This window comes from Polypterus senegalus, chromosome 15 (genome assembly GCF_016835505.1).
Source record: "Polypterus senegalus isolate Bchr_013 chromosome 15, ASM1683550v1, whole genome shotgun sequence".
In the NCBI taxonomy this organism is placed as follows: domain Eukaryota; kingdom Metazoa; phylum Chordata; class Cladistia; order Polypteriformes; family Polypteridae; genus Polypterus; species Polypterus senegalus.
Window position 1 is genome coordinate 19,887,933 of NC_053168.1, and position 15,675 is coordinate 19,903,607.

General features: G+C 39.5%; 1 protein-coding gene across 1 annotated transcript; it reads left to right on the forward strand.

The window, feature by feature from the left end:
- The first annotated feature begins 368 nt into the window (after window positions 1–368).
- Window positions 369–14,881, forward strand: gstr (glutathione S-transferase rho). Its single transcript, XM_039737052.1, has 6 exons — window positions 369–631; window positions 1,542–1,607; window positions 6,199–6,304; window positions 9,797–9,915; window positions 10,128–10,216; window positions 14,691–14,881. Exons 1-6 carry the CDS (start codon window positions 458–460, stop codon window positions 14,821–14,823), a joined length of 687 nt encoding a protein of 228 aa, XP_039592986.1. The 5' UTR covers window positions 369–457; the 3' UTR covers window positions 14,824–14,881.
- Window positions 14,882–15,675: the final 794 nt, after the last annotated feature.

Below are 15,675 nucleotides of genomic sequence, written 5' to 3' on the forward strand. Positions count from 1 at the left end.
TTGTTCTCAGCGCTCTGTGTCAGCACTCGGTGAAGAGCCCCATACAAATAAATAAGATGTATTATGTTTTAGCAACATATACATATTATGCTGCTAGTCGCTTTCTGCTTTGAAAGTTAAAATGTACAAATGCACTCAAATTAAAACTGCAGTTTAGTAATTTAAGCATCCTTAGTCCCGATTAATAGATAAACGCTCCCGATTCCGTTCGCCGTCGCATTGTAGACTCTTGTCGTACTTGTGTGCTGGCAGCAGATGGAGCTGTGCAGTCTCCACATTAGTTTGGCCTCTACACCCTATCATCCCACGCCACGCCCACTGAAAGAAAACGAGCGAGTAGCGAGAGAGGTGTGGCTCGCGTGACTGTTAAATACGCTTGATCGGCTTATCTCTTTTTTCTTTCTCAGTTGTCTTTGGGGTTTCTTTGTGGTTCCTTCCCCTTCGCTTCTAATTAACAATGTCTGCTGCTAGCAACATGTTTCTGTATTGGGGCTCCGGTTCTCCCCCTTGCTGGAGAATCATGATTGCCCTCGAAGAGAAGAATCTGCAGGGTTATCAGAACAAGATGCTGTCCTTCGAAAAGAAAGAGCACAAGTCCGATGAGGTGCTCGCCATCAATCCGAGGGGCCAGGTGAGTGAGTACTTTGTAGGGCCGGGGAACCAAAGAAAAGAGGTGCGCTGCTTTTAACGGATTGAAGTTTAAATCAAGCGGCGTGATGGTTATGTAACTAGTGCAAAGTGCAAGACGTGACACCGAATCGCCACGCCACATAGCAGTGTCTTTGCATTTTTGTCCCCGAAAAGTTTTGAACGTGACGAAGGTGACCGTTTGCAATAATTGTAAAACTGTTAATGACGTGTCTTTGCAAAAAATTACAGTGAAATGTGGTGGGCAATTGCGAGGAAGGTGGCGCGAAGAAAGCCTCAAGTATGCAAACATGAGGTGCCAGCGTATACTGTACATTTTATATACTGCCGGAATTCTGCACAAATCCAAGTTTATCGTTACTTGCAGTGTAAAAAATGCATATGCAAAATCAAGCTTCGCAAATCGGAAAGAAAAATATACTTGATAAGATTTATTAAAATGGCTAAATCTTCAGTTAAAATTTAGTAATAAGCCAACAAACGTTACAATAGGAAACAAAATATAATGGTTTGTTGTGAGACTTTTTCACTTGCTTAGTTTTTTGTGTAATGAAATGTTTCAAATGCATGCCTCCCACAGACTATCAATAGTTCTGCATTATCAGACGAAGACAAATACAATAAAGACTGCATGATTCGTTGATTACAGCATTCGTGTGCGTGTGTGTGTGTGCGGGTGTGTTGGGAGGATTCATGGATTTGTAAGCATAACTGACTATTGAGTAACTTCATAGAAACTGCCGCGGTTATAGGAAGGCACCAGGAATGCCTACTATTAAAATTAACCATTTATTATTTTTGAAAGTATTAAGGCAATGTATTTGTAGAGCATTTTCAAAAAATGTTGTATTTTATTTTTCATTATTTAAAAATTTTTCCCTTTCCTTTCATAGCTCCCATCATTCAAGCACGGAAATATTATCCTAAACGAATCTTATGGAGTGTGTATGTACTTGGAGGTAAATGTAATTGTTTTCTTATTTTATTTTAGACTGCAAAGAATGCTGATTTTTTTTTTTAACCTAAGTAAAGGCCTAGACACTGAATTTAAAAAACTGGCGAAAGAAAAAAATTGAAAAACAAAGCACAAAGATAAGCATGGAGTTCATTTTGAAGGGGTGAGGGTTTGGCCACCTGCACAAGAATTAACAAGCCTGTCTTTATCTTCCCTCCTATTAGGTTTAGTACTGGAGCACATTAAAAGCGGTATATAAGTTTTCAAAGTTGAAAGCAAATATTGAAAGATCTTAACTTGTCCTTGATATCCTGCATTGCAGATCCTTCCACTAAATGTCCTTCAAATGTTAAGCTTTAAAAAGAAAAACCAAACAATTTAACAAATTAAATGCCCCCATTCAGGGCTAAGGGGTTGGTACCCCCAAAGCCTTCAACTCCAACTCCTCAATTTCTGGTACCCCCAACTCCGACTCTCCTATTTGTAATTAGACTAATATACATTCCTTATGTTGATCAACAGCATACAAGATTCGAGACACTTCATCACTGCCATCTTGAATCATCAGGCTACCTTTTAGCACCCTAACCTGTTAAAATTTAGGTTTAATGGTGTAGCAGTGTTGTAGCTTACAAACACTTTGTAACATTAAACAAAAGACAGAATTTACAAGAATACGGCTGTGTTATTATGAAAAGCCTGGAAGAAAAAAAATTTGGGTTAATTTTAATCTGTATATGTGAAATTGGCAATTGTAACACCTTATTACAATTTACGTTTAGTTGGAGTCGATACATTTTTCCCAACTCCAGTGACGCAATAATTGCTTTCGACTTCGACTCCACAGCTCTGCTCCCATTGGTGCTGAAACAACACAAGCCTGAGTGCAGCACGAGTTAAAGAACTGAACAGATTCACCATTCATGGCACACACACACACAAACAATGCTATCTAGATGGATGTGCACTTTATAAGCCTTAAGGGACATCCCGCTTCTCTTATGACCATTCGCTGAATACAATCGTCTCATTTTACCCGTTTACAATCTCTCTGTCTCTGCACTCTTATCTGAAGCCAATTTTAAAGTTTGTAATGCATTGCTTAGTGGCCTGCACAGACTTCTTAGTTTGACTTTTAAACCAGAGATCCACTGGATTTTCTGAAGCTCCTTATTCAATGAGTGTCGCTGGAAGCCGGATCTTGTCCTGACAATACTCTGTGTAAACCAGAAACCAATCATAAATGTTATATGTCTGAGCAAATTAAAATTTCTTTATTTCTATAGCACTATGGTTAGCCATTATGAACATTGGTGCGAAGTCAAGCAAAATGACGCCTTTTATTGTCTAACTAAAAAGATTACAATATGGAAGCTTTCAAGGTGACTCTGGGCCCTTCAGACCAGATCGAAGGTGTTTGCTATAGAAAGAAATGATTAGAAGGTTCTTTGCAATAACCTTGCTATTCAGTAATTGTTTCTCTATACTGAGTGGCCACTTTATTAGGTCCATCTTTCTGCTAGAGGATAGGACCCCTATTTTGCCAACCCAATAAATAAATCCGATTTCTTTAACAAATACTGTAGATTCAACAAGGTGCTTGAAGCATTCATCAGAGACTTTGGTCCATGCTGACTTAGTAACGTCATACATCTGCTGTGGATTTGTCTGCTGCAAACCTCCTGTTCCACCTCATCCCAAAGATGGTTCATTAGACTGACGTCTGGGGATTGTGCAGGCCATTAAGTAAACTGCAGTTCCTGTCATGTTTGTGGAGCTAGTCTGAAATGATGATGTGGTGTATTGTCAGTATGAAAAGGGGAAGACTGCGGCCAGAACGGGATGCACATGGTCAGCAATGATGCTTGGGTACAAGATGCTTTAATATGTGCAATGAAAGTCTTCCAGCCACCACCAGCACGCTCCTTTACCACTGACATGAGGCAGGATAGACCCTTATGTTAATGCCAAATTCAGATCCCATGATCTATATGTCATAGAAATAAACTTTAGTCAAATCAGGTGACATTTTTCCAGTCTTGTGATTTATTTATTTTTTTTTTTTAAATAAAAGATCACATGTCCACTATAGCCACATTGTCTTGTCCCTAGCTAATGGAAGCAGAACTTTGTGTGGTCATTTTCTGCTTTAGGCCATTTGCATAAAGGTACATTGTGTTGCGTGTTCGTTCAGAGATGCCCCTTCTGTACACCAGTGTTGTAAAAAGCTCTTTATGAGTGTTGGTGGTTTTCCTAACATGAATGAGTCTGGTGTTCCTTTGTAACCTTTCTCATTATTAAGGAGTCTTTGGCCACCAAATTCCTGCTCACTGGCTGTTTGTCGTCTTGCTGTGCAGTTTCCTTTGCTCCAAATGATGTTAATATTAACAGATTTTTTCAGTTTTTTTTTTTTTTAAATGAATACAGGTAGACTTTACCTTTTTTCGACCTTGCATCTATAATGTACAGCGTGTTTAACTTTCTCATTTGTCTTCGTGCTGCTCTTCTGTTCAAGCTGATGTTTGTAATCCGCTGCTCTCCTGTCTGGCTGTGTGTAAAGGCAATTCCCAGTTATCCCAAGTATACATTGCTGGGCCGAGGAGTGTGCTTAGTCGCTCCCAATAAGATACATACTTTAAAAAATGAGAAACGTTCTTTTAAAAATGTTTTTTATTAATTTTACACAGTTTGTTGCACAATACAAGTAGACTGTGCATGTAGCACATTTCATGATATCCCTTAATGTAACCCCCACCACCCGATCCCCTTAATTTCCTTTTGTGCTATTTGTTTTTAGGTCACTCCGGCTAAGTTAGCTTTCTTTCATTCTGTGGCATGTTGGTCGGCATTGGAGTAAAGAGGGGGGACTGACCTAATCCTAAAGAATGGCAGTAGCTGTTTAATTTCATTTTCACCCATCTGATAGTTCAAAGCTCTATAAATCTGCGCCAATCTAAAAGTCAAAACATAGTTTGATTTAAGCAAAGAGTATTCTATAAACATGAGCGTATTTGTTCTTGAATCAGGTCACTGAAATGCTTAGGATATTTAATAAAAAATAAATAAAATTAGGGTAGAGCTGCTAAAAGCTCTGATTAGCATCATGATGAGCAGCCTTGCGTCTTTTGGATAATTTTTTGAAGTCCTGTCCCTCCAATTCCCCCAGACGAGTTCGGATTATAGAGCTGATTGTAGCTTTATCATCCATTAGCCTTCAGCTGTTTGGGCCTTAAAGGCTGCAGCACCTGCTTTCTAAAATCAGTGTTCTCGTTCCAGCTTTTCAAATGTTTTGTTATAAGCTAGTCTAAAGATAAACCATCTAGATATATTGTTTGCCTCCTACCCTGTGGAAATCTCCATAGGCTTGCAGAAGAAAAATACTTTCTGTTAAACATTTCTATCCATATATTCAGTTCCTTCAAAGTACATTGGCACCCTGCAGTGGGTATATTAATGCTAACTTTGCCACACCGTCCCAAACTGTAATGTCCTTAAACTGCAATGTACATTTAGTTCATGATGCGTTTTAAGCACATTTATTTTTTGTAGTATCTATCTTCATGCCACACTCCCATGGATTATTTTCTTCTCAAAACCGCCTACTTCAATTCAGGATCTCGGGAGGGAAGTTAGAACCTAAATGGAGTGCCAACTTATTTCACAGGGTCCACTAAGTACGCACCCTTGCTAGAACTCCCACTGGGACAAATTAGAGCGGTTAATTCACCAAGTCTGCAAATGTTTCTGGGTGTGAAAGTAACATTGACATGTAAAGAATACGGAGACTCTGAGGCTAAGGTGTCCTGAAAGGTTGCCGGTTCGAATCCCTGTCCCTGCCAAAAGAGATCCTACTCTGCTGGGCCCTTGAGCAAAGCCCTTAACCTTCAATTGCTCCAGGGGTGCTGTACAATGGCTGACCCAGCACTCTGACCCCAAGGGGTATGCGAAAAACCAAGTAATTTCCTTCAGGATTAATAAAGTATAATAAAAAATCACCACATGACCCTTTTTATGAACTGGGGCACCAGTTTGTTGAAAGTTCCCTTGGCCACACAGAGTCCGTGATGAGAATTAAAACGGCAGCCTTGTGATTTATAGTTGTACCCACTACACCATCCACAGGATGGTCCATTTTAATGTTCTGATATGTGCACACTTTACTTGAAGGCTCATTGTTTTCCAAATATCTGTGCAGGTTCTCTTGTACGTTGATTTCAGTCACATGTGGTGTTGATCATTGGGATGGGACTCTCTCCAGACTGCACTCCTTTCCAGTACATTTTAATTGTAGATAATTATTCTGCTGATACTACTGGAAATGAAACTGTTTTTGACTTTTAAAGCTACCTATGGCTTGTACTTAAAACCGACCCTATAACCTTGAATATTTCATTCTGATTTCAGTTCATTAACCCCCCCAAAACAACATTTGCGTTCAGCCCATCTTCCTAGGGAAAGACCTTATTTTCCTTTTTAATTGGCCCCACACTACCCTAGTCCCCGTGGCATGTATATTCTGGTTAAGCAAGTGATAAACAGCAGAGTGTGTTTAACGCCGCATTGTTGCATCATACAACTTTGTTTTCTGCCTCCAGAGCCAGTTCAAGTCCCAAGGCTCCCAGCTGATCCCAGACTGCCGTGAAGAACAAGCTCTTGTTTATCAGAGGATGTTTGAATGCCTGACCTTACAACAGAAATTGGGTAAAATTTTAATCTGCATGATTTGAATTGCATACTTGAAGAAAGATTGTAACCGGAGCCGAGACCTGTTTGAATGGCATGCCGAGTGAAAGAAAATTACAGTGTATGGTGAACGTGAATTGAAACGTGATCTCAAAATAGGCTTGAAGAGTGTCTGGGATAAAGTGAAATGGGTAGCGAGCACAACTGTCTAAAATTGTTCCCATTGATGTAAACAGTATATTAAAATGGCTACTAGGAAAAAATAGAATTGTTTTTGTAGACTGCACACCTGCCATTCTCACTATATATCTATTTTTCCAGTTTTTTTGTGTCAAGAAAACGAATGATGCATAAAATACAACTCTACACAATGGAAGGAAACTCCAGCCTAGCAGCTTAAATTACAGGCCAGCTATTATAAGTGCGCTTTGCTGTGCTTCCTAAGTGTGAAGTAATATGAAGCGGCCTTACCTAATGCTAAATTAGAGCCTTGCCTGATTATATTCAAATGCCTGATCCCCTGTCCATAACCGATTGTTTATCACAAGGCTTGCATTTGACTTCATTATGCGTATACTTTGGCTAAATATTTAAATTCTAATAGTGTTCCTTTTAGACACATTCTTCTCTCCTCTGTTTTAAAAGAACATTCGGATTTTGTGCTGCATTTATTTTTACAATCATTTTAACTCTAATGAACATAAATGGTATTGTGCAACGTTTAGCTTCCCAACACAACCTGCAACATAGCTTTGAGTAATTTGTACCTCTAGTAAAGTCTCGGCAAGTTATTTGTTGCTGAAGTTAAACATATCTTTGAGTACTTTAATTTTTTTTTTTTATTAATACACTCCACCTATCTAGTACTGTGTAGAAGCCCTTTTTTCCCCCTCATAGAACAGCCAGATTTCTTTTAGACTTTGATTTTCCCAGAGGCTGTAGATATTCCGTATTTTTCTTCCACGCCAGCTTGATAACTTGTCTCAGTTCCTGCAGATTATTTTGGCCTTGTGTACTGCAAGCCTCCCATATAACCTCACTTGAAGGGGCTGTTATTGGATTGAGATCTGGCTACTGTGCCGCCTATTGAAGCAAACCACAGAAACAATTTATTTCTTGTACACTCTCTAAATTCACACAAGGAACACCTCAATGGGCTTAGACAAGCCATCTTTTTTGACAGCCTCCCCAGACTTGACTTCTTAAGGCAGACTCTCAAAAGTTTGTTGAATAGAAGAAATCTCTTTAGAAAGGCAATTCAGAGAGACCCAAATCCAGGTGGGCTGTGTGTGCAATGAGTGTTAAAAATGGGGTAAGTACAACACCCAAAACAGAACACTCTCTTCACAGAGCAAGATGGCCACTCCACTAATACAATACAACAGTACAAACTACTTCTTGCACAGCTCCCCTCACAAAAAGCAGATACAGAGCCCTATGATGACTCGAGGCAAAATGCAAGTATAGATTCTACCACTCACTAAATACAGAACTACCAGTTACAGCACACGTGTTACGTGTCAACTCAATCCACTTGGCTCGAGTGTTCCTAGTTTTCTTTCTCTGTACGTTTACCATTCATTTGCTCAGAGGTTGATGTGTTTGCTGTTTCCTGCGCAGCTCTACTTTTCTCCACCCTAGTGGCCCGCTTCTTCTCTTTCGTCGCCATCTTTTTGCGTTCATTAAGTCAGTGTTTGTGTTGCAATTACTTAGTACGTTTTCCTTAATTTTTCACTTAAGCTGACACTTAAGTCTTCAATCTGTTTCAAGAATGATTTAAGATATGAAGAGGTAGGGGAAAGTGATGGCGAAGATGGTAGGGATGAGAACGGCGGCATTGTGCATCTGCTGGCCGCTGCCAAGAGCTGATTCTACAATAAAATAAAAAGAGGAATAACCTTGGAGGACAATCCTCACCCTGAAAGCAGATAGACATCACATAGTATATGTGTACCAAATTTCAGGTCAATAGTTCAACCGGTTTGAGCTACAGGTGATTTAAAATCCTGGACAGACAAACGGGTAGCCACAGTAGCGTATTATATGAGAATACAGTTTGTTCAAATGCAGAGAGAAACTAATAAACATGAATCATATTCATGGAACCAGCTTGATGGTTTTATTTCTGACTTGATGGATTGTTCTTCTGGAAGAATCTGTTTGAGATCTCGGCCCTTAAAGTGATGCACACAGTCGACAACAACACTTGGCTACACTGTGGCATTCAAAGGACTTGCTCAATATCAAGAGGTATGATGTGACCTAGAAGACATTTCACATACCATATACACCACCACTTCTGGCCTTGTTTACCTCAAATTCTGACCTTATCTGCATGTCCCCCTGAAAATAGATTCTGTTGGTGACATTTTAAAAAAAAATCTTAATTTGTCTGGTTTTAATTGCATGCCCTCAACATGCTTGGCTATAAAGAAGAGTAAACATTTTACATTAATGACCAAATTGACCTAATATAGTGGTGATTGGGTGTGTAACATGTTTCATAAAGGGTACCATTAATGTAGTTTACTGTGCAATATACCTCATACTTCAAAAATAAGACAAGGTAAGGTTTAATACAAGATTGCTACTCAATAAATGTCTAATTTTTAACTCGTTTTAAAGCTTCTAGATAGTGTAGGCTGTGCTGGCTTAGTACTCATCAAGAAATTTAAAAGAAGTACTTTATAGTCTTAAGTTTTTCTCCATATGGAGTGTGTTGTATTTGTAGCAAAAAATCACTTTGTGCTTCAGTCTTGCCTGCCTTGCTGCACTATACTCTTGCACACTAATTCTTGAGCCCCCATTAAAAAAAAAAAGCTGTCTTAACAGCATGAGAGGCCCCCAGGCAAGGTAGCTTTCTGTGGCCCCTGTTCTGATAGTGAAACAGAAATCTAAATGGGCATAGGAAAGAATGGGTCTCATCCCAGGGAATGGCCAGTACCACAACAAATTATTGGGGGTAGAGAGAGGGGTGGAGAGTAACCAACAACCTGGGCAAACACAGAAGAATGTCATTATACCAATGATAATAATGAAAATTAAATAAAATAGTATAATAGTTACCATTTCTGCCTCACAGCTGCCTCCCACTCCAGTTACTGTCTGTATCTTTTCTTTCTCCCCATTCATGTACAGATTTTTCTCTGTCTAATTTGGGCTTCTCAATGCTCATTGCGCCCCAGCCAGTGCCCATTCTGCTCATATGTTAAGACAGCCCTGGGCTGATGGTTCTTTATGGAAAAAGATCACCTGAATAAATTGTCTAGATGGGCAGTGTACATTTTCTAGCTGTTAGTTTAAAAATGATTAGGTTAAATTTTAAGATTCAGTCCTTTATTTATGAAGCTTTTAAAAAAATGTTTGCCTTTTTTCTCTAAGTAGTAGATTTTTATTTTTTTATTTTTTAATGAAGCTTTTAAAAACAATTTTTTGGCTTTTTTTCCCTGTAAGTAGTGAATTGTACTTTTTTTAAGATTATCATGAATGAATGAATGTGCTTCTTTACAGGTGAAGTGGTTTACTATACCTGGCTTGTTCCTGAAAATGAGCGCCATGACTCTGCTGTGAAGAGGAACTTGGAAGCTCTGTGCACAGAGCTGAAACTCTGGGAAGGATACCTTAAGAAGGTAAATACGAAGTAGAAAGTAAAATCGGAGTGCAAATTGTTTGTGTTTTTTTTTAAGCAGAACTGTAATTTTTGTACACATTATGTCTAAAGTTTGCTGGCAATTGCAAGTTTATAGCAGTGTTAGATTAAAATACTTTTTTAGTTTTTGTATACAAGGATTTTTGTCATACATACAATGTTATAACTGATCTTCCCTGTGCTTCATTGCAGTTGGAGTCTGGGTCCTTTATAACTGGAAAGAATTTCACAATGGCAGATGTTATGTTCTTTCCGCAGGTTGCTTACGCATTCCGCTATGGGTGAGTTACTGCTTACAGTAAATATGTGAAAAAGTGACATTCTACAACATGGAGAAATCGAGCCATTTTTTTTCTTTCTAAAAAATATTGCATGTTTGTTAGACTAACTGGTGAAGTACCCTATTGATAAAATCTGCAAGTAATATTATTGAATTCCTGTTAAAATGATCTATGAATGTGAATTCCCGGTACAGTAACACAGACATGCTAAACTGATCATTAAGTTGATCTGTCAATCGGCCAGTAAATGTTGAAACGGAATGGTGAATTGCAGATCAGTTGGCAATGTGCTTGTATGTGTGTTCAAATGGGAGACCAGCATGCAAAGGGTGACTACTGCAGCATGCCTTCTTGGCTTTGGTATTTTTGGATGGATAAAGGAAGATAAACAAACAAGAAGACAGAATATCTGAGGTTCATTGATGATCAGGATTCAGAAGTTAGCCTGCAGGGAGAGTTATTGAAAATGGTGCAGACATTTAAATACAGGGTGTCCATAAAGTCTGTGTGCAATTTTTTAAAGTAGTTGTAACTTTGTAAGTATATGTGATAGAAAGAATATGTAAAAAGGATTAGAAAGAAGAAACACTTACATTTGTTATTGTTCTTGTTCATTTTCAACATGTCCACCATCACTACTAATACAAAGGGTAATACGATTCTGTAGTTCGGCGGGGGGGGGGCATTTTCAAGCTGATTTTCTGTAATGGCAGTAATCATATCTCTTATCCTCGCTTGCAGGTCTGCTAAAGGTTGAGGTTTGGTTGACTAAACCTTAGTTTTCACATGTCCCCATAAAAAAATCCATTGGTGTCCAATCTGGTGAACGTGGAGGCCAAGAAAATGGTCCACGTCTTCCAATCCATCTGTTAGGGAATTTCTCATGTAGAAACTGTCTAACATGCAAAGCAAAGTGACAAGGACCGCCATCTTGTTGAAACACTGTTCTCTATCAGTCCTAATTGTTTAAGTTGAGGAATAATGTAATTTTGCAGCATTTCTAAATAGCTGTTTTGTATTGGTAGAGCCCTTTTGTATTATGTAGCCTTTGTCAAAATGCTTCAGATCTCCCAGACTTACCACTGTTTATAAGGTATTCCACCTTCCATTCTACATGTATAACCTCGGGCAATTAGGTGTAGTAAAAGACAAGCAGGAGTTAAGCTACAATTTTTAAACAATGTATTGATAATCATAAATAATAATATGCAAAGTACATTTGAATATTGACAACCATATAACCTGATAAATGGTGATGTGTAGTTTCAGGCGGCACACAGACTTGTTAGTTACTTAAAATGTCTCTAGTTAAGGCATTATTTGTTGTCCGCTTTCTTCAGAACAGACTGCATGCCTGTCTCAATATGGCTGCCAAGCTGTGCTCTTCATTGTGTTGTCCTTTTCAGTTCTTGGTGTGTGGTGGTCTTTCATCAGTTTTGTAAAAGAGAGAGTGAGGTAAAGCAAGCAAATTTATTGGTTTTCTGTCCAAACCCTACAGCCAATAGGGTGTTATGGTACTTAAAGGCTTTTGATACAAGACCATTCCAAACAGCCATACTTCAGACCAATAGGGGAACAGAATACCTTCACACCTGCCCTCCAAACCAAGTGTTAAGGTAAAGCTTGGCAGTTAGGCAGCCTGGCTTTCCTGTGGGGGTTGACTGAGAGACTTTAGCAGAGCAGTATTAGCCAAACCTGTCTAAAACCCAACCCGGTCGTAAAATTACAAAGAGACTCGGTCCTTAAACCATTGCTGTTATCAGTAAGTTACAAATAAATATGTACAAAAATATTTATTTATCAACTTGTATGCAAAATTTCACATCACAACAGTATCACCATTAACAACACGCCCTTCAAAAAAGAATGGCCCTATGACTCGATTCTTTTCCCAAAGCACACCACACATTAAATTTGGGAAAATCTCTCATGTTCAACAGACTCGTGGATTTTTCAGTTTCCCAAATATGGCAAAAATAAAACTTCTAAAGACAAAACTAGATGCATCAAGCTTTCTAATCCTTTTTACAGATTCTTTCTATCGCATATACTTACAAAGTTACAACTCTTAAATTGCACACAGACTTTATGGACACCCTGTATTTAGGATCAGTGGTGACCTGAGGTGGAACAGCTAGATGCATAAAACCCATAGAGTGCAGTGTAGATTGTTCCATCTGCACTAAGTACCAGGATTATTGTGTGATCGAATAATTAAGGTGTGGGTTAAAGGTAAGCTTTTTAAGACAGTCGTAAGACCAGGAATGATGTATGGAGCGGAGACGGCCAGTAAAGGGAGCGCAGGTGAAATTGGATGTGGCAGAAATGAGAAGGTTTAGATGGATGTGTGGAGTTACAAAAATAGACAAAATAAAAACACGTGACAATTGGATGTAAACAAAGTGGGACAAACATCTAAAAGTGTAGTAGACAGTGTAGACCTGTGATGAGGAGAGACCAGGAATATGTGGGCAAAAGAGTGATGGGAATGGAAGTACAGGGGAAGTGAAAGTGAGGGAGGACAGAGCTGAGGTGGATGGATGAAGGAAAAGGGCTTGACTGGCGAGGAGGTGCAGGACCAAGTTATATAGAGAAGCACATGGACCCTACATAGAAGTGGGGAAAAGATGATGAAGGAGGAGAATATCTGCAGAAACCCAGTTGCTGTGCTATATCGGAGAATTAGGGTGTTGCAGAAGCACACTGGTTAGTGTAGTTGCCTCATGGGGTGTCGTGTTCTGGGTTTGAATCCCATGCCTAGTTGTCCATGTAAACTTTGCGTTTCCTTCTGTGTCTGCATGGATACTCCTTTTGGGAACTCCAGTTTTCCTCCCTTATCCCCAGTGATGTGCCTGTTAAGATAATTGGCTTCTGTAAATTGGCCCCCATGTGGGTGTGTGCGTGAATAAACCCCGTAGTGGGCTGCCACTCCTTCCTGAGCCGATTCCTGTTGTGTCCAATGCTACTGGGATTGGCTCAGGGCATCCCCCACATGTGTCCCTAAACTGGATTGAGCAGGTTTGAGAATGTTTAGTATTTTAAGCAAGCATGATGATGTGCAAGTTTCATCTAATGGTTTATAATATGGCACAGTGAAATTGACAATCCATTATCTTCTGTTTGATCATAACTGACTTACATTGTTTTTAAGTCATAACATCCCACAAGCTGTCTTTCTGTGGCAGACTTGAACACGAGTATAAAACCAAAAAAAGTGGCTTGTAGTGATTTTACTGATTCAGTTTGTGCACATGTAGAGATTAGGTTAAAGTCAAGTGGTCCATATTCTTTTGCTCATTGAAATGGATGTTTATGGTGACACTTGCTCAAAGTGGGGGTTTGTCATAAAATACAGAAACTAAATTACTGAGGTGATATTTTATGTGGACGGCACGGTGGCGCAGTGGTAGCGCTGCCGCCTCGCAGTTAGGAGACCCGGGTTCACTTCCCGGGTCCTCCCTGCGTGGAGTTTGCATGTTCTCCCCGTGTCTGCGTGGGTTTCCTCCGGGCGCTCCGGTTTCCTCCCACAATCCAAAGACATGCAGGTTAGGTGGATTGGCGATTCTAAATTGGCCCTAGTGTGTGCTTGGTGTGTGGGTGTGTTTGTGTGTGTCCTGCGGTGGGTTGGCACCCTGCCCGGGATTGGTTCCTGCCTTGTGCCCTGTGTTGGCTGGGATTGGCTCCGGCAGACCCCCGTGACCCTATTTGGATTCAGCGGGTTAGGAAATGGATGGATGGATATTTTATGTGTTGCCCTTTTTACCATAACACAAAGCATATACGTTGTAAGAGCCATTTCCTAGTTACATAATAATCATGAATGTTTTACTACATGTTAGTTCATAATCTATGGGAGATTCCTATAACCCCCCATGAGCTGAATTGAATTGGTATATTCCAGCTGTTTCTAACTTCTCTGACTAAACATTATTCTCCGTTAGTGATCAGCCTTGCCATGTGTAAGGTGTAGAGGGCACATGGTTTTAAACCGGCCTTGTATGCTAAGAAACCTATAAGACAAAGCGCTTAAAGCGTACAAAAGCACTTTCAATTAAGTACGGCGCAGAAGTCAAGAATCGAAGTATTGAAACAACTAAAGTTTTACAAGAAAAGCTAAGTTTTTGAGAAGATGCAAAAAAAAGAGGGAAAATGTATTTTATTCTATGTGTGTAACAACTTTTTATTCTGTATTCTTGTGTGGACTGCTTACTTTGAGTTTTAACTAAATCTTTTTTTAAACAAACTTTTGGACTGAAATTTATTTCGGCACGCGTTTTTTTCCTGTGTTTGATCTTCCTTTACACTCCTGCGGCTACATACATTTCACTAGCTAGTTTCATATGTGCAATAGATGTAAATCTTGATTCCGTATTGTAATAGACTAAACTTTATATACGCCGCTGATCTATCTATACAGCTGGATTCAACCTGATGGCAGTTGAAATATTAATCCGTTTTATACCCTCCTCCACAGACTATCGCAGGAGAAGTTCCCCAGGCTTACAGATTACTACAGTCATGTGAAGGAACGTCCCAGCATCCAGGCCACCTGGCCGCCACACTGGAAGGAGAGCCCCCAAGCAATGGATCTGCTGAAAGACCTTTAATGTAACTGCTCTTCGTTTTATCAGCAGGCAAAAAAAAAAAAAAAAGATTCTTATACTGTGAAGTGCCTTTTATGCTGTAGCACTTAAAACAAAATTGAAACTTTTCTAGAATGGCACATCTATGTTTAGTAACCTTTTTGTAGTGTTATTATTAAAATACTGAAAAATACAATTGTGTGGTTTTTATATGTCCACCATAAAATACATCAAATTACACTTAACTATAAGACTTTTTAAACCTTTAATCGGCAGTAAGTATAACACATTTGAAAGGTGTCTTACTATTGCAACAAAGGGCAAATTTAACATTCGTAAATTGTAGTGGAATGCGCAAGAATTCTACACAAGGGCTTTTGTATAACTTGTGCCTTGACTGCTATTACTAGGGTTGCACAACTTGTTAAACCTGCTATTTCTGATTCTTTTGGCCATTGAAATGTAAAAGTTCAAACGTACTTTTGTTTGGTTTTTCTTCACATATTTTTACTGCACAGGTGCATGCTGGTCTATTTCTAAAATGGTTGGTTTATTTTTTTAAAAAAAAAAAAATTCTGGGTTGGGAGGCAGTGATAACGTGGCTGCCGCACAACAAGGGCACTGGCGTTCGTGCCCCAGGTGCTCCCTACCTGGACAAGGGGAGAATACGCAAACTCCATGTAGGTTTCCACCAACAGTTCAAAGCCATGCACGTTGGGTGAATTGGCCATGCTAAACTGGCCTGTCTGTCTTTGCCCAGTGATGGACTGGATTGGACTGGCACCCTGACTAGATGTTCCTGCCTTGTACCAGATTGCCTACATAAACGGGTAAAGACAAGTGATGGATGGACTTGTGGCTTCAAGCTGCACATTT